At 43.4% G+C, this 17,245-nt stretch overlaps 1 protein-coding gene and 1 long non-coding RNA gene across 3 annotated transcripts in view; one reads left to right on the top strand and one right to left on the bottom strand.

Annotated features, from left to right (window-relative positions):
- LOC135433036 (target of Myb protein 1) overlaps positions 1 to 15,739 on the top strand; it is a 58,124-nt gene extending 42,385 nt beyond the window's left edge. The window contains exons 3-4 of the mRNA XM_064688967.1: positions 14,931 to 15,299; positions 15,705 to 15,739. Coding sequence (XP_064545037.1) covers positions 14,931 to 15,299; positions 15,705 to 15,739 — 404 coding nt within the window. The remainder of the gene's footprint in view (positions 1 to 14,930; positions 15,300 to 15,704) is intronic.
- LOC135432982 (uncharacterized) lies at positions 10,907 to 11,989 on the bottom strand. 2 transcript variants are annotated; one of them, XR_010437003.1, is made up of 2 exons: positions 11,476 to 11,989; positions 10,907 to 11,324 (listed from the first exon to the last, which is right to left on the bottom strand). It is a non-coding gene; the product is annotated as an uncharacterized LOC135432982 (long non-coding RNA). The 2 variants fall into 2 exon arrangements; XR_010437002.1 differs by having other exon boundaries at positions 10,907 to 11,405; positions 11,476 to 11,534.
- Positions 15,740 to 17,245: the final 1,506 nt, after the last annotated feature.

Genomic DNA, 17,245 nt, shown 5'->3' with positions numbered 1-17,245 from the left:
CAGTAGTTACTGAGCTTGAACTAAATAAGTGCACTTAAAGATGTACTTAAACCTTTGTTCGTTTCGTTTCAGGCTTGAAAGATCCGAATTTGGATAGGCATACCAATAAAGGTAAGCAGGCGGTGTTTTTAATGGTATTTATTTCTTACGTTAATCCAGGGAAAATCAAAAATTTATTAGGGCCCTACTTAAGCCCAAATTGTCTAAATAATTGCAAACCAAAATTTGTTGCTCGGCACAAAGTCAAAGGGCACCACAATAACCCAAGCGAAACCCACACACTCAACCACAATAACTATAAATTCCCAGGCCCCATAGTTCGGGTGGAGAAGCTGACGAAGACACCAACCAGCAGCCTCTTTAAAACGCAATCAAGCTGAAAATTAATTAAAATTTTAAGCGGGATATGAAAATAATGTGCAGCCGAAAGGAATTACACTGGCAAACACGCAAACAAAACAGGAGCAAGATCTCACTGCAGCTCACCCAAAAACGCCCCACCTCCAAACTCTGAACCCCTTTCACCTCACTTGAGGCAGCGTTTAATTTAAAACTCACTTGTTACATTTTTAGACGCTGACTTCGACTTGAACATCCTCTGGATTCCTGCCACAGTCCCGGGCCCGGCCTTAGACCCCGTCGTTGTCCCAGTTGGAAGTCGTCTCGATTTCATTAAAAATGTTTTTATGCTCACATTATCCTTTTACTTTAGCGTCGACTTCACGTCTCGCTGTTTTAGTGAGCAATTTAATTTGACTATGAAACGGCAGCCGCATCCTTGACACTTTCGCTTTTCCGCCGCACCCCACCCTCCCTTTTTCATAGCCCTAGCCCTACCCCTTGCCAATGGCTTGTTTTAAGCAGCTTAAGCTTGTCGTTGACGTCCTCGTTACCCACGGTTGCTGTTGCTGTTAAAGGGCTCATAATTTCACGCTCCGCGCACACACGCGCCCCCCCTCATCGTGCACAGGTGCACCTGTGACTGCCACTCGTTCGTGGCCTTTAAGTGAAGAGTTCCCACTGAATTCTGTGTGCGTGTGTCGACACAATTTTCACCAACAATTTTGCTTCTTTTAGCTTTGAGTTTTCCTGCTTGAGTTGGAGAAGACCTCACTTCAAATCCAATAAACTTAAGTGCGCCGCCGCTGGCGTTGGCCTGGCTTGGCCTGGTCTGAATCTGCTATTGGTCTGTCGCATTGCCACCATTCTGGCTTGTTGGCATTGCATGCCACACGATCCCTTTCTTAATAGTTGCCACTGTTTGAACTACTCTAGCATTGAACTAAATGTTGTATTGGTGACTGACAATCATAAACTGTACGAAGCAAGCTCTCAATAGCTCATTGAAAATTGTACCTGTAGTTACCATTTTTGTTCTACTCTTTTCACTTTTTTCGCCATTTCTGTTGTCGTTCGACTTTGACTTCTTTTGACCCTCCTCCAGTACTCGTAGAATTAAATGAAACTTTCAATTGCAGACAGGAAAAAATCAACGAAACTTCTTGCATGCCTTTTAGCTATTGAAATGGTGGACATTAGCATTCTACATACGTTTGCTTGTATTTATGGGCTTTTAAATGGATTGGCCTGTCCGGCTAATGTGATGAATGGCCGTGTCATTGCACCCTGCAAAAAAGGGCCGTAATTATTCTGTAGTGACAAGACTAGCTCCTTCACCTTTCAGTACTCAGGGCTTATATTTCAGCTGCATAGTATTCCATAGCTAAAAATAAACTCATCTGCTGCTCACACTCTCATTCCCGGCTACATCACTTTAATTCCATAAATCAAATGCCAAGAACACGTTAAGAAGGCCATACGAGCAGCAGGGGAATGGCAGGCTTAAGGTAGACTGCAGACCGCACATATCATAATATTTAACATATTTCACTTAGGCAAACATTTAATCCTGTAACTTGTCTGGTCCTTGGCCTGGGCCTTGCTGGTATCCGCGTCTACCTTCTGGTTGCATGCACGCGGCGGCAACATTTTCATTTCCGTTGGCGTTTTATTTTTATTTCTTATTACACGTTATCAAATAATGAATATCAAATGTAATGCTTATCATTTATTTGCCAAGGCGAGACCCAAATGGATTCGATGGCAGCAACTTCTGCTGAAGCTGACCCAGCCCCAGCTCCTGCCCCAGCTCCAGCCCCATCTCGAGCCCCATCGCCAGCCAGGTGGCAACATATATATTATAATATTTACTTAATTTTCATTTCTAATTTTTCGCCGTGGCATGAGGCATATGAAATTGCTGCCAGACCTTGGCCATGGATAGACAAAGTGGAGGAAAGAAATGCTGCATAATAAGCGAGGCTCATAGCGAAAGTTGTTGTGGGTAAAAGTCAATTGGGGTGTGCGAAGCGAGCATGATTCCTGATGTGCCTTGCAGGTGGTTTAAGCCGGCATCTAAAGCGATAAGCACAGTATTTGAATTTTTAATAAAATGAAATGCGAATCCCTACAAGTTTGGTACGCCCCATTCTTTAATGCATTTGCCACTTGTGCAGATGCTGCTACCAGGAAAAAAAAAAATTATTCAAATTCAGTTCGTGGCTGCCGCCATTTTCCTGTCACTGGCTGTGAAAACTCACAGCTTCCCCAGCTGCTTCTTCGCATATTTCAGCTAATCTTTTGGTCAGCCAGCACTGACACCCACATACCATTGCCTTTTCCATTCCCATTCTCATTCTTATTGCCCATGACCGTCTGTCTCGTGCCTTGTTGTCTATTCGCTTTTTGAAATTCCAATTTGAATGCTTCGTGGTTTTTCCAGCGACCGCCCAGCCCGTCGTGGTTGTCCCTACGATTCAGTGGCTCGAACCAATATTATTTTATTCATGCCATCGTCATCTTATTTGTCTTTTTCGCACTGCTGCCGTTTTCGTTTTCGTCGTCGTCGTTTTCTTTATTGCACTTGAAAAATCGTAATTAGAATTGGTAATGTATTCAAATTAACTTTCATTTCCGTGTATTTGTTTTGCCTTCGCTATTCTTCATCAAGATTTTGCGCTTTTTGTGGGGGCGGACATAGCTCCCACCAGCTACCTGTGCAGCGAAAGCTTTAACTTGACAATTCAGCGATAAGCGAGAAGTGATATTATCTCAATATTGAGTACAAGAAGAACTTAGGCACCCTCATTCCATTTGGCTTCAAACTAAAATTGATTCTTCCTGCTAACATTGGCGTAACCTCTAAGCATAGAACTTCAAGCCAAAATGATCTACTGCAGCGGGTAGGCAGAGAATGAATTACTCGTACCATCTAGTACATACTTTTGCTACCATATTTCAAAATCTTTGTTTGCCCAGCTACGGAAGGAAAAGTTTTGTCGAACAAAAAGTAACTGAACGTGCGGCGGCATTGAAAACGGGAAAAGCTAAGGAAAATGTGAAAGCAAGAAACTGAAACTTTCGCAGGCGAAATCGTAAAGAATTCAACTAATAAAAATCAGCCACTCAAGTGCGAAAAAATCGCGAAAAGCATCATCAAATAATGTGCCACTCAAGCCGAATGCCAAGCGTGTCCAGCTCCATCCCCAGCTCCAGTCCTTATCCAACCGAAAGACAAATAGAAAACAAAAGTAAAATGTAAAAGTGAGTTGAAATAGAACTATGCTACGGGTAGCTGGCGAAAAGTTGCGCCGCCAGCCCGAAACCCCAAAATAATACAAAATTGGCAGGGAATGCAGCCACACGCCCACCAAAACGCCCCCCTTTGGATATACGTCATCAGGCAAACTTCGATGGGTTAGCCGAAGCAATGAAGCGCCATCTGTCTCCTTTTGATAGAGGCGGGGGGATGTGTGGGGCAGTGGGAGGGGTTTGCTGATGCGTTGGCCACATATTTCCGCCGCCACGAAGCGTGCTAGGTATTTACCCAGTTGGTGGAAGCGTGTGTGCGTAGCGGAAAAGCAATTTTCCTTTGTGTCGTGCTCAGGTTTCAGCTCGGATTGTTTTCGTCGTCTACGTTTTCCGAAAGAGTTTTTCGTTCGCGCTGCATTGAGCTGGCAAATTTGTTGCAACAGAAATAAACACTTTATTAAATGCATTGGAATAAACGCTGCCGAAAGAAACTTCTCTTGAGCATTTGTTTTTGTCTACCCCGCACATGTGGATAAGCTGTGGGGATAAAAACTTGTCGGGCTCTTGGCACAAAGTGAATTTGGTGCTAAGCTTCGCTAGAAGATTCATCTGTGCAACGCAGTAAATATAAAAGCAGGAAGACTAAAGAGTCGAGTCATGTTTTGTAAATATTTAATTTTAATTTTTCTACATATCCATAAAAGAAATGTTCTTTCAGTTTCGTATAATGCCGGAGTACATGCCTCAATTCAATCATTTCATCAATTTCACCGAGTATACAAATTATGATTTAAATATTTATTTACTTTTTGCATGAGCCCCCAACCCAAAGCGCCAGACTCTCTGATCCCGCACACTTAGGCACACAACTCACACATCTACACATAATCGAAGCCAGGAATCAAATTATGCTAGAATTGAGATTGATTTTTTATTCAATTTTAATGCGACAAACGAAGGCAGATAAACAGACACCGACACCGACAACAGAATCAACTCTGATGCACACACACGCACACACACTCTCACACATGTCCCATGGCTCTTGGCCCGTGGGCCATTGGCGTCGGTTTCGTTCCTGGGCCCTATATACCCAGTTACAGGGTGCTTCAAATCAGAGTCAAACACGTGGCCATGGCCTCAGCAGCTCCGAATCGGTGGCTGGAGAGAAATTATAACAACGATGGGACACGGGGGAGTGCCACTGGATTAGGTCGCTGCCGGCTGTCCTCATCGTCCTTATGGGGAACTTTTTGAATATTACAACATAAATCGATTAGCTTCCAACAGTCTGCATCACATGTGAGTGTGTGTGCGTATGTGTGTATGCTTCTCTTCACTTTGTGAGTCAGTGTGTGTGTTCGTGTGTGTGTCTTCTCACTGATTGACACTTGAAGTAAAATTTTTTGCTCTCCACTTTTTGCTGTTTGCTGTCGTCCATTGATATGCGTCTGCCACTTGACTTGACAACAGCCAACGATGGCACCGGCGCTTCATCTTCATCTTCAGCTCCAGTTCCAGTTCCAGCTCCGTTTTCAGTGTGTTCTGCCAGCGAACTTGTTTGACAGTGTATTTTGCTACCCAAACCCTCCTATGCTTTTGTCCCACTCTTTATTTTAGATGCCATGCGACGATGGCAGCTCATCAATAGCTCTTCATAATCATACTGGCAAATTGGCTTTCAGTTGGTGCCTTCGGCTTCGGCTCTCCGTTTTTGGCGTGTGTGGTGCAGTGCAGCAGCGACCTCGATTTATAGCATAAATTGGTAGGAAATTAAACATTGAGTGCAAGTCGAAGGGAATTAAGGGCCATATCTAGCTAGGCTTATTAATCGCTCAACTGCCGGAAAAAATTGCTATATGATAATTGTATTATGTCTTGGTCAGGCACAAATTGAATATTGATTTCTGGTGTCAGTGGGTCAAGCTAGCTAACACGGGAAATATCTAGTTACAACAGGTGCGAATAAAATGCGAAATAACACCAAGGCTGCAAGCCGGTTCGAACACATGTGAACCGGACCATGAGCCCGATTTCCGAAGCGGATCGTTTTTTTGTCATGAGCATAAAGGCTTACCATATTGAACATGAAAAGAAGTTCAACTTGTAATATGTTTAGTAGAAGTTACTAAATATTTGAACCAAAACCTGGATTCACGAACCCAGTCAAAGCTGGTTCGATTCCTGAACCGAAACAGCACTAGTTTGTCTGTAAAGAAACAGCAAGCCCGATAGAAACAGTTCTGAAATCGTTTGAACAAACATTTAATATTTGTCCAGCAGATTATCCCATTTCTGGCAGTCGCAAAATTACATTTCAATTTAGATCAGTTCACATCAGCATTAGCAACATGAAGACATCAAGTCATCAACACATCAGCCGAAACTCTCCAATGCAGCCCAAAAAGCATCCAAACAAATCTGCTGAGCAAATATACGCCCAATGGGCTCAACCTCAAAGCAGTCAACAGACAAACTGCAATTAGTGCACACAAAGAGCAAATACGAGCAAATTATTAGGAGAATACGAGCTAAGGGTGGCTTCGTGTTCGATTCTGCAGCTCTCCATCTGTAATTTTACACAAATCAATAGCAATGCGTCGCGAATTCAGTACCGAAAAGGTGTGCGTGTGTGTGTGTGTGACAGACAAATAGAGGGTCTACCTGGGTACAGGGGAAGGAGGTAACCGTCGAAATCAATTGTCTTGACAACAGACATCAGTCCAAATCCTATTGTGCAATATTCAGTCAATTTTTGCACTTTAAAGAAGAAGAAGCCACAGCTCTTTCGGCTTCCTAGTCCAATTAAATGCACAGAAGGGTTCGCTGGGAGATCCATTGCAATTCCGCTTGATTGTTGTAGTCCTTTCGCTTTTTTTGTTTTATATTTTTTTTGTGGCACGCTCTGGTGCGCTACCTGGCCGAGAATTGAGTTTCATGCTTCGCTGAGCAGCAATTTGTTGTCGCAGCAGTTAGCTTTGACTTTATCTCCAAGCCCATCATCATCTCGATCTCCATCTCCATTTCCATCTTTGTTTCCACTTCCATGTCCCTTTTCAGTTATATTTCCATTTGCACTTTCGCTTGGCACATAGCTTTAAGCTTTAACTGAGCACTTTCTCCAAGCATCGTGCAAATTGTTGACATTATTTTCGGCCTCATCATGACCAAGTGTTTTGGCTTTTGTTGTCCCTTTGTGCTCTCCATTCTCTACGCTGCGTGGGAAACTTTCTACGCCAAAGTCAAGTTCTCATCGGCAGCATCCTTGTCGTCCTGCTTGTCCTTCGGCTGGTCGTAATTATCACGCTAATGAATCAAGTGTACTCGCTTGTAACTAATTGATATGAGAAAGTGACATGGCTTTTTATTGTTCCTGGGGGTTGAATCTCCTAAACAACCAGCTCATCTAGTTTCTGGGACCCGCCGGTCATGTGTGTGTACTGAGCCGTACGCATCTGCACGGGAAACTGTGCACGGATGTTTTTTTAGACTTATTTGCATGTGAATCATTTTCTATAGAGCAGCCCCTGCCTGTAAGGTTTCCCCGGCCAAAAACTGTGTTCATATCATACCCATTCGATGCCACAACATCAATATTTATGCAGCTAATCAAGAGCACGCAAAATTAGACTAAAAGGCGTCTCGCAGAATGGAAAGAACAACAAACCAAAATCCAATCAAATCAAAGAGTATTCAGCGGCCAGGCAACTGGGGGAGGGCAAAAGGCGTGATTCAGTGTGAGGGTGGCAAATGGAGAAACTTCATTTGAAATACAAACGCGAATTTGCTTCTGACATTTTCATGGAAATGATGCTTAACTTTTTACTCGTGTAAACTTTGCCTAAATGAATTTTCACGATCTTCTGCCGTTGTGTTTCTTTTTTTTTTCGCTTCCAACTTTTGGGACGCTTTATTTTTATTTTTGTAGCTCATTTTTGGCATATGGCCCTAGGGAGTTAAGAGCTTGTTAAGCGACTTTCTTTCAGGTGTTGGCAATGATTATGACGATGATGACGATGAGTTTGTGCTCTGCGTCCGCTGTTGATTCCAGTTCCCTGGAGAATTTTGTCAGCAATAAATGTGATTGTTTTCGCCAAAGGCACAGCAGTCAAGCATCGTTATTTATATAAACGTTATTTAGCATAAACAACTTTGCTTAAATTGCACAAACTTTGCATAAGCCAGGCGATCTCTACATAGCTGCAATCAATTTCAATTTTAAGCCCTTTACGGCAGGGGCAGCGTTTTTAATTAATCGTCGGATTACCAGGAGCTGCCCAACGGCCACAACGTGGACGTGGTCGCAGTCCTCGAGAGCGATTTACGCTCTAGACTCCAGCTGTCCATTTTTTTCATTATCTGTGCCATTTATTCTATTTTTGTCGCACAACTCAACTAAACGAGCGACAAATTGCCAGAGCCTGTGGCTGCAGCGCGCGCTCGCCCGCTCTTCATCCTCAGCGATGATGAACTTTTATTGTTCCTGGCCGCGCTTAATCCTTTCACGCTTTGTGTCATCAATGCGACGGGTGCGGTAACAGCAATAGCAACAGCAGCAACAGGAACGGCGCCGACCGCACTTCTGATGGATTTTCCGAGCCCACGAATAGTTTGAATCCTCGAATCATGCCATATGGTCCAAGTTGGCACTCTAAAGCCATGGTGATGTGTTGCCCATGGCAAAGAACGCTAAAAAAAGAAGAAAATTGAACTCATTTCGTTTTACTCGCATTGTGGTTTGGTATTTTGCACTGAAAATCTGTTTTGAAAACCAATAAATCTGATTTATTGGCTGCCTGCCAGATATCATCTCCACCCATCAGCCGGACCGATAGCTCCTACTGTCTGGCTGCTGCCAATCGGGGCCCGTCTTCATTTGTGAGCTGAGCGGCGACTGTTTTTCTGTTATGATGTAGTGTTTCGGCTTACAATGAGGTTAGATCTATTGTGTGCTTCCGAATGCAGATGAGTGGATCAGAATTGGCCACAGAAATGATGATGAATCGGCGGGTGTTAATAGTGTCACAGTTGTTTCTTTGTCTCTTCATTGGTTGCATTTGATGTATTTGCTAATCATCAACCAACAATTTCTTTCCCGTTAGGCCCCACTTCAGATCCCACCCCTGCCTGCAGCTGTCCCCAATTATAATCAGAGTCCATCAGCGATAGCCAAAAGCAAAAGTCATAAATTACAGAAGGTGCTAAAAACCACACAAACACAAAAATTGTTAAAAATAATGACACATTTGCCACATCTCCGTTGGGTCATCAGCGAAACCTGCACATAAAAGGCAAGGATGGGTTCGATGGGAGATTGCTGTTGGGGTTGAGGCTGGGATACATGATGTTGCTGTCCATTGGGCAGTAGCCCGACGACATCATCATCATCATCATCATCATCCTCGGCGCTCTCGCAGTCTCGTTAGAGGCGTAAATCTGCGCTGTGGGCGACGTTATTGTAACAATCAACACCCGACGCGTTAAACATATACGAAATGATTACCAGGGAGGGACAAGCAGACCGACGCAGAATCAGAATCAGAGTCCGCATCAGGGTTAGAGGCAGAGGCAAGGGGTGGGAACTTGGCATCGCCTGTAGCGTTTCGATTTTGACCACAGCCATGGCCCATCGGGGTGTTGACAATTCAAACGCAATAATTGCGACTGAGAACCGCACGAGGCTCGACGGGATTCAGAAAAGGTGTGCCCAAGTCCCTCGTCCAGGTCGCGTGTGCGTCTCGCCTTTGGCTCGTTATTTCGTGTTTGACACAATGTCAACTTTGTAATAAGTTTTGCTTTTGCTGGCTGCGCGTAGTAGTACGCATAAAAAATGTTGGTAATGGCAGTTGCAGTTGCTTTGATCTCCCCCCAGCCAGGGGTAGTTTTTGCACCCCGGTTAACGAATGGTCGCGACGCAGTTTTAATGAACCCTCCACGTTTCCTTCGGCAGTGCTTGTTACTGATTTTTGATCCTGTTGCCATTGTGGCCATTGTTCTCGCACTCTCGCATTCATCATTTGCCTTTGAATTCACTTTTTGTCGGGTGTTTATTATTAGCCTGGCAAACACATCCGCACTCGCAGCCGGCGATCTCGAGCTGCCTTTCCCCCCGCTGCCTACCATTGTTGGGCATCTTTCAATGTTGGTTTAATGAGTTGAATATGTCAAATGTCGCCCTGTGCACAAACCATTTGGTATACCCATTGTTGGGTCTGCAGGCAGGGGCAGGCAAATGTAGTCATTAGCATTGGAAATTACGCAAAACATTCGAGAGGAAAAACAGGAATATATTTTACACTTTAACGCGAAGTATTATAACTCAAAGACTTCTCGGAATAATAGAAAGATCTTAACAGTTGGGCGCTTCCTCTAATCATCACACTTCTCATTTAAAGTGCTATCTAATCGCTGTATCTTAGTGTATCTTAGATAGTCATGTGGAAACTTGCTGGGCAGAACGCTGCTTAGCGGGAAATTCGCATAAAACGCATTAGCATTGGGATACTTGAACAGATGTTGCTGCATTTGAAATTCACAAAACTAAAAGCGAGGCGAAAACAAATCCGCAAAGGCAAAACTTGAAAAGACAAAGAGGATTGCTGGGTTGGCCAACACCTTGCCTTGCTGTATCTAGTACTCGTATCTAAGCACTCTGCACGCTGCCAATGACAGTTGGTTGTTGTCACCCTCTGGACAGAAATTCGCACAGCTGAGCGCTGTTAGTGGGCTGAATAATTCCATAGAATGCGACGAATGCAAAGTGCGACAATGCTCCCCAAACGGCTTAGAGGTGCGAGTCGAGGAAGAAGTTAGCAAAGTCTGTCGCGTCTCTAATGCACGTTGGCATTTACATAATTCCCCAGACACGCTGCGGGGCCGAGGGGCACTTGACTCAAGGCAAGCACCCAGAACCAAAATCAGAACCAGAACCAAAACCAAACCGATACCCAGACCCAAAATCAAAATTAGAGCCAGCCCAGCAGTGAACCAAGCCAAATATCAATTACAATCACGCAAACCAAAACACAACACGGACCACTTTAGCTCGGGGACAGCGGCCAGCAATAGAACAACAAGCAAATTAATTGAAATCAATGCAAATGTCCTGGCCCAACCAAGCAACCCTCAAGGGTTGTGTTGTGCTTCGTTCTGGTTTTTCAATTTCAATAGGCAATCGCATTTGTCAGCGGCTTAAGTCCGCGCTCTGGTTTCCACTTTCCAGTTTCCGCTCTCTAGATTTCACAACCCCCCGCCTACCACGGCACAGAAGCCCTGCCACAGTGCCATTGTTGTCAAACATGTCAAAGCAATGGCAAACATTTGGGCTGCTTTTAATTTATCAATGCAAGTTGATTCAGTCTTCTTCTATTTTTTTTTTCTCGCTGCCCGCTTGATCTATGGAATCCATTTCGCGGTTTGCTGAACACATGCAACGCCGCGGCATCCCTGGCATCAGCAGCAGCAGCAGCAGATAACGCGCCGATAATCAATGACAGTGTCCTTTGCGCAGCTCATCCTTTCTGGCACTCAGCGGCCTCTTTGTGTGATAAGTAACTCATTGGCTCGCTGTGTAGCTGGCGGCGTGCTATAGCATTATGTCATTCTGCTTTTGGTGAATCCGCGGTGGCTTTTGTGGCCATCGAGCGCTGCGGGGCATATGGTTTTTGCATTTCCTCGCTTTGCTCTTCAACATATGCCACAAAATGTGCGCATTTAAATCGTAAACGAACAGACTGTAAATTAATGTGCCAATGCATAGATTAGAACGTGGCTTATGGTGGTCTTGTTTTCTGTTTTGAGAAGCTGCCCGTGCCCTAACAAATTCATTGAAGTTAGCAGCACAACTGAACTCAAGCATTAAATTACAGCAAATATAGTACATACCCCAAGATTGTCTGTACCAGCCTGCATTCACAGCATCCAAAAGCGATTTGTATTATCTCAGCAAGTATTGAAAACATTTTGATATGCTCAATTTCCATATCGACTTGACTCTTGCTGCTAAGCATTTAAGATATTTCTTTAAAGGTCAGTTATGCCACAGCTCAATGCCAATTTCCGATACATCAGGAGCCATAAAATCGTTTGCCAGCACGCGTCGCGGTTTAAAAAGCAATGCCAATAAATTTTCACTAGAACGAATTTATTGGTAAATCCCCCAAATGGCAGCGAGGGCTTTTTGACAGGGCTTCAGGCCACGATTCAACTCGTTGACGTTGCGCAAATCGGCGACGCCTCTAAATGTCAATAAAGAACACATTTTGTTGGAAACGCTTTTTATGTCCAAGCCACACAGTCAAGGAAATCAGGCCCAAATAAGAGCATAAAAGTCTGGCAATTGCCAAGTGAGGCGCGCATCGTTTGGCGACAGAATAATGACACAAAATCGCATAATTTGTGCAACAGACGAGCCACGGGCCTCGAGCCACGAGTAACCCCAAAAGGTTAGCCAAGGGTTAGCGCCAACAACAATAACAGCAACAACAACACTAACAAAATGAAAGTCAAGGAAGCGCCTTTCAAATTGCCTGATTTACTAGTCGCTTGGGGCCAACGATTTTCCAGTTCAGAATAAAAGGCATAAAGTATGCTCCAAGGATATGCGAATACATATAGCAATTGCCCACATGTGGTGGCCCGGCCAACTAGCAACAACAAAGAAACAAAAACGAAAAAATATACAACAAAACAAGGAAATAAATATAAAAGTGCTTGGCAATAAAATTTGCGTAAATAGTCCAATTTGCATTGAATGTTGCCTTATTTATTTTTCGACTTTCTGGCCGAACCCCCTCTCCAGAAACGGAACCAAAAATGAATCACACTTTGCCCATTGTTATGCTTTGAAATTCTTGTTGTTGTTATTGTTAGTTGTGCGATTGTGTGTGTGGGTGTGTGTGTGTGTGGCTGTGGGTGTTAGTGAAGTGTAAATTTGGCAAATTTTGTTAAAAGCAAAATATACAAAAATAGCCCAGAGCCCATATACAGCAAAATGACGGGAAATGGAAATGTGCAGACATTTTTCTCTTTTTGAATTATCCACGCCCCATTTTGTGTAAGCAAATGGGCTGAGGCGTCTCCATAGATTGGCCGATAGAGCCAGAGCCAAGCATTGTGCGAAAAATATTTGGCAAGACTTTGTAGCGCAGAATGCTTCCAAGCTAATTATGCGACCCCCTCTTAGATTTTTAATTCTTTACGTGATATGCACGTATTCCAATCGTTCTATTGTTTTTTATCGAAACTTTTGCCAGACGAAAGTGCTTCAAACTTTTCACTTCAAGCCGAATCCAATGAAGCTCAGCAATTAACAATCGGTGCTTAAATTGCTGCCAATAAACAATTAACAAGCTCCCAGCCCCAAAAACGCAACCAACGAAAGTTTATTCCTTTTTTTAAATTATTAAGTGCGCATTCACGAGTCTTTTTTGTATATATAAATCCTAATAGTTATTTATGGATTCGAATATGTAAATTATATGCTATAATTTGAGGCCAACACGCATACTAGAATGTGAGGCCGCACAATCGATTGATGACCACAGAAATTCCTCTGGTTCTATTAGCCATTTAAATAAAGCGACAAAACAATTTAATTTCACACGCACAAAACGCAATTTAATATCGCCCACGAAAATGTTAAGCTAATTACACACACACTTGATGTACATAAATTAAGTGCTCCGATTGAAATAAGTTTTTATACAATATTCAAATTGATCTAATTAAACGTGATTATGTACTTGTCAGTCTAATTGCTCGGCAAAGAGATCGTGCAATTAAGATTTTATTAGTTTAATGAGGAATCCCAATATTGATTGTCTTTTTCATGAAGTATTTCGATTTTTAAGCGTTCTCTATTGCCATTGTCGGCTTGAAAAAGAAGGAAAACCATTTAAGGCAAACATACTCACATACCCACACACACGCCGGAACACATTAACTCATCAAAATTAACTAAGTTATTAGCTCGTTATCTTTCACACTTAATATTTACACAGTTGGCTGCTGAATATACGTGGCACATCAGCTGGTAACCAGTAAAATCCAATCACAATAGGTCAGAGTGCTCTGTGTGAGCATGCCCAACTGGGGAATACCCTCAAAAGTACTAACACACATATATTCTATCCGATTGCAAATTACAAAGTCTACAAAGAATTCACAATAGTCCGGATTGCTGATTGCTTTTCAAGAGTCGATGGCCTAATAACAACGCATTCATACGGGATGGCACGGCCGAAGACAAGATCGACAAATAGAGCGACTCGACTCCTGATGCTGATCAATGGAAAGATTGCTCGTTTTGTCTATAACATACATCGTGACAACTTTATCATAACCTCTGTAGGCACTTTCAGTGGGTAAATAGCATAAAATGAGCCTTGACAAAGTCATAGAAAGGAGGCGTACGGGGCAGTAGGTGGGCTCAGACTGTTGCTGCTTGTTGCTTAAAATTCAAACAATGTGTTGATGCCTTCACACCAACAACACATGCATAATTAATATGCAAAAGAAACAAAAAACAACAACAACAGCATCAGTTGAGGCAGTGGCAGCAACAGCGGCAGAAGGGCAAAACTTTTTGGCCGAACTGGAAAATTGAAAGGGTTAGCATACTTTTCGGGGCGGGATGCGGGCATCGTTAGACGACATTTTGCAGCTCTGCTGCTGCTTCATTATTACAGCTTCCGCGTCAACATCATTTCCGTAAACAGCAACAACTACATTCAAGCACACCAACACACCGACATACACACACACACAGACACTCCCGCAGTTGTTGGCTCTTTCAACGTTTGCTGTTGTTGTTCTTATTGTTGTTATTATTGCCATGCATAATTCATATGTGAAACGCAACAATAGGTGGCAAAGCAAACGAAGCAAAAACATAACCTCAAACCTCGTGAATGGCAGTGAAAATGGTTTAATTGAGGCTCACACAAACACACTCCCACACACTCACAACCACACTCACAACCACACTCACCCACACTCTATACTGGCAGCCCCTCGAAAATTTAAACTCAGACTCATGCTGCTGCCCTCTCAGGGCATTTACATATTTCAATGCATGCAATTAAGCGTGTAAGGGGGTTGGGTGGAGCAGGGGTAGGGGTAGGGATGGCGCCCTCGAGGTGCGGGTGGCGCTGCCAACTGTCATGACATGGCAAAAAGTTTAATTTTTTGTTCAAACTTTTTCGACGTTTGTTTTTTTTTTTCCTTTCTATTTTCCAGATAAATATAGCTTCTAACTTTTGAGTTGGCCTGCTTTTTAACCAAGGAGAGACAGGCTACCCATTTTCTTAATCTTTTTCTCTTTTTGCCCTGTCTTGCAGGAAAATCACGCCATTTTACGGTGAACGGTCTGAGCGCTAATAACACGCTTCAGCAGCAACAGTATAACCTGCAACAGCAGCAGCAGCTGCAGCCAGCGACTGACACACGCAACATCTACAACAATCCTTACAACCCACAGCCCCAACAACAGCAACCACAACAACAACAACAACAACAGCAGCAACAACAACAACAACGCACCGCACACCTATTTAAAGCGCTGGCTGCCTCTGCTGCTGTAAGCGGTAACAATAGCTTGAACCATCCGTACGACTTCTCTAACTCATCCTCATCGTCGAATGCCAACAACGAGCAGCAAGGATCATCATCATCGGAAGCCGATAATGCGTTTCTAACTCATAATAACGGTGAGTTATTAGTTATATATTATTCTATCTACAATACGAAGGACCTTCAAGCTGAAGGATCTAACGAATCAAATGCTTGCGAGAAAGGAAGCGCAATTATAGAAATCATAGAATTCGGCTAGTGGTTCGAGGCAGCTTCCTGCGTTAGGTTTTTTTCTTACAGTAAACCAAAGCTTTATAAATTGAACGAATTTTCGGTTCGATGCGACTTATTTGTTGAAGCAATTAGTTCGGTTTTAGGTTCGGTTGTAAGTGAAAAATTAAAGTTCCTACTCTCAGCTGCTTTAGTTAAAACCTGCAGACTTGGCAACCGGATTTAATTTGATTAGGGTCCTAACAGTTTCCTGACTGCTCTTATATGGCGCATCTTTGACGTTAACTCCCTGGTTACAAATTGAATTGCAGCTCGAGCAATTAAAAGGAAAACTTTGGAGCCTTAAGTAATATTTCCACTCTTGCATAATTTTTACCTCTGCTGGCACAACAAATCAAAAAACTTGCTCACCTGCCTGTTTGGCTGGCAGTTTGCCATAATTTGCACGCAATTTGCATTTCAAGTGGCCAATCCCCCAGACCCCAGACCCCCCGATCTCCGTTCCGGATCCTGCAGGAAGCTCCTCTCAATGCTCAAGTTGGCCACTAGCCTTTCCTTAACCTGCGACTGCCTTCTAATTACAGCACAAAAATGTACTTATGGCTCAGCCTCAACCCAAGTCCCAGTCCTAGCTCCAGATCCAGGCGGGCAAACTTGGCACCCAACGTGGCGGCGGCGGCAGCATGAAATTAATGTGAGAGCTCATAATTTGTTAAGGGAAGCGGATAGAAGACAGAGAGTCTCTCGTTGGGCATGGGAGAGTTTGTTTAGCTGCAAAAAAAAGCAGCTACAAATTACAGGGTAAAACGCTTGGCAAAAGGTGTGGCAAATTGTGGCTAAGATTTATGTGGGTGCTGCACCTTGTTATGGCCGAGCATAATAATGGAGGGCATGCTGAGCATGAAACAGTTAAACTAACTTCTTTATTTGATTCAATTTCAACTTGGAACTGCAATATTGTAAATATTAACATGGTGTCACTTGTGATTCAAATCTGATTTTGACTTCTTTAAACGGAGTATCCTCCCATTGGGTCTTAAGCTGGAAATCTCATATTCAAGTCGCCCGTCGTCACAGGCAGCTTAATGTGCGTGGCCCGAGTAAAGTTTCATTTGGCTTTCTCCTGTTTGGTTGCATTATCAACAAATCATTGGATGGCCGCCCGTTTGGGGTAGCTATAAAATGTGGCAAAGTGCAATTGCCGCACAGGACAATGGCAGACAGGCAAAGACGCCGCCAGTTATGCAGTAAAAATCATTAAAAAATATAAAAATGAAAGCGGCAAGCTAACCAGGCGCTTGTACCTACGTTGCCCTGCCTTGGATGTTGATGAAGCCATGGAAAAAATTGAAAATCCTTGCCAAGCAACGCGTCGGGTAACAAGAAACTAAACGAGCGACCAGCGCCATAAACTTAAATCACGATTAAAAGTGTGATTATCCTTGTGGCGCTACAAATCGCCGCTGCAGCTGACAGAGCACAGAGCAGGCCAGACGTCGGCCACTAGACTGGGACAACAGCGTCCTGGCTGCTGGCTTGTTGTAGCTTGTTTGTTGTTGCAGTTGTCTGATTTTATATCTTTACAACCAGGCGCGGCTGTGGATGAGTAGTCAGAACAATCTCAATCCCCGAGCTAAGGTTGGAGTCTGGGCCCGAGTCCTTGGTTAGCTGTTGCTCTGTTGCCTTTGTTATTCTGTTATGTTTATTATACCCTGCAGCCATTTATAACTATGCAAGAAAGGGTATAACGTTTTTGTGAAAAAGTATGTAATATAGGCTCTTTTATAAAACGTTTTGAATATTATCCCATAACAGAAGTTATACCCAATATTATTTTTCATAGTATCGTGTC

This window comes from Drosophila montana, unplaced genomic scaffold (assembly GCF_035044405.1).
Source record: "Drosophila montana isolate Dmon_TW-CO22-7 unplaced genomic scaffold, ASM3504440v1 contig_3216_1, whole genome shotgun sequence".
Taxonomy (NCBI): Eukaryota; Metazoa; Arthropoda; class Insecta; order Diptera; family Drosophilidae; genus Drosophila; species Drosophila montana.
This window is presented reverse-complemented; position numbering and strand designations above follow the sequence as displayed.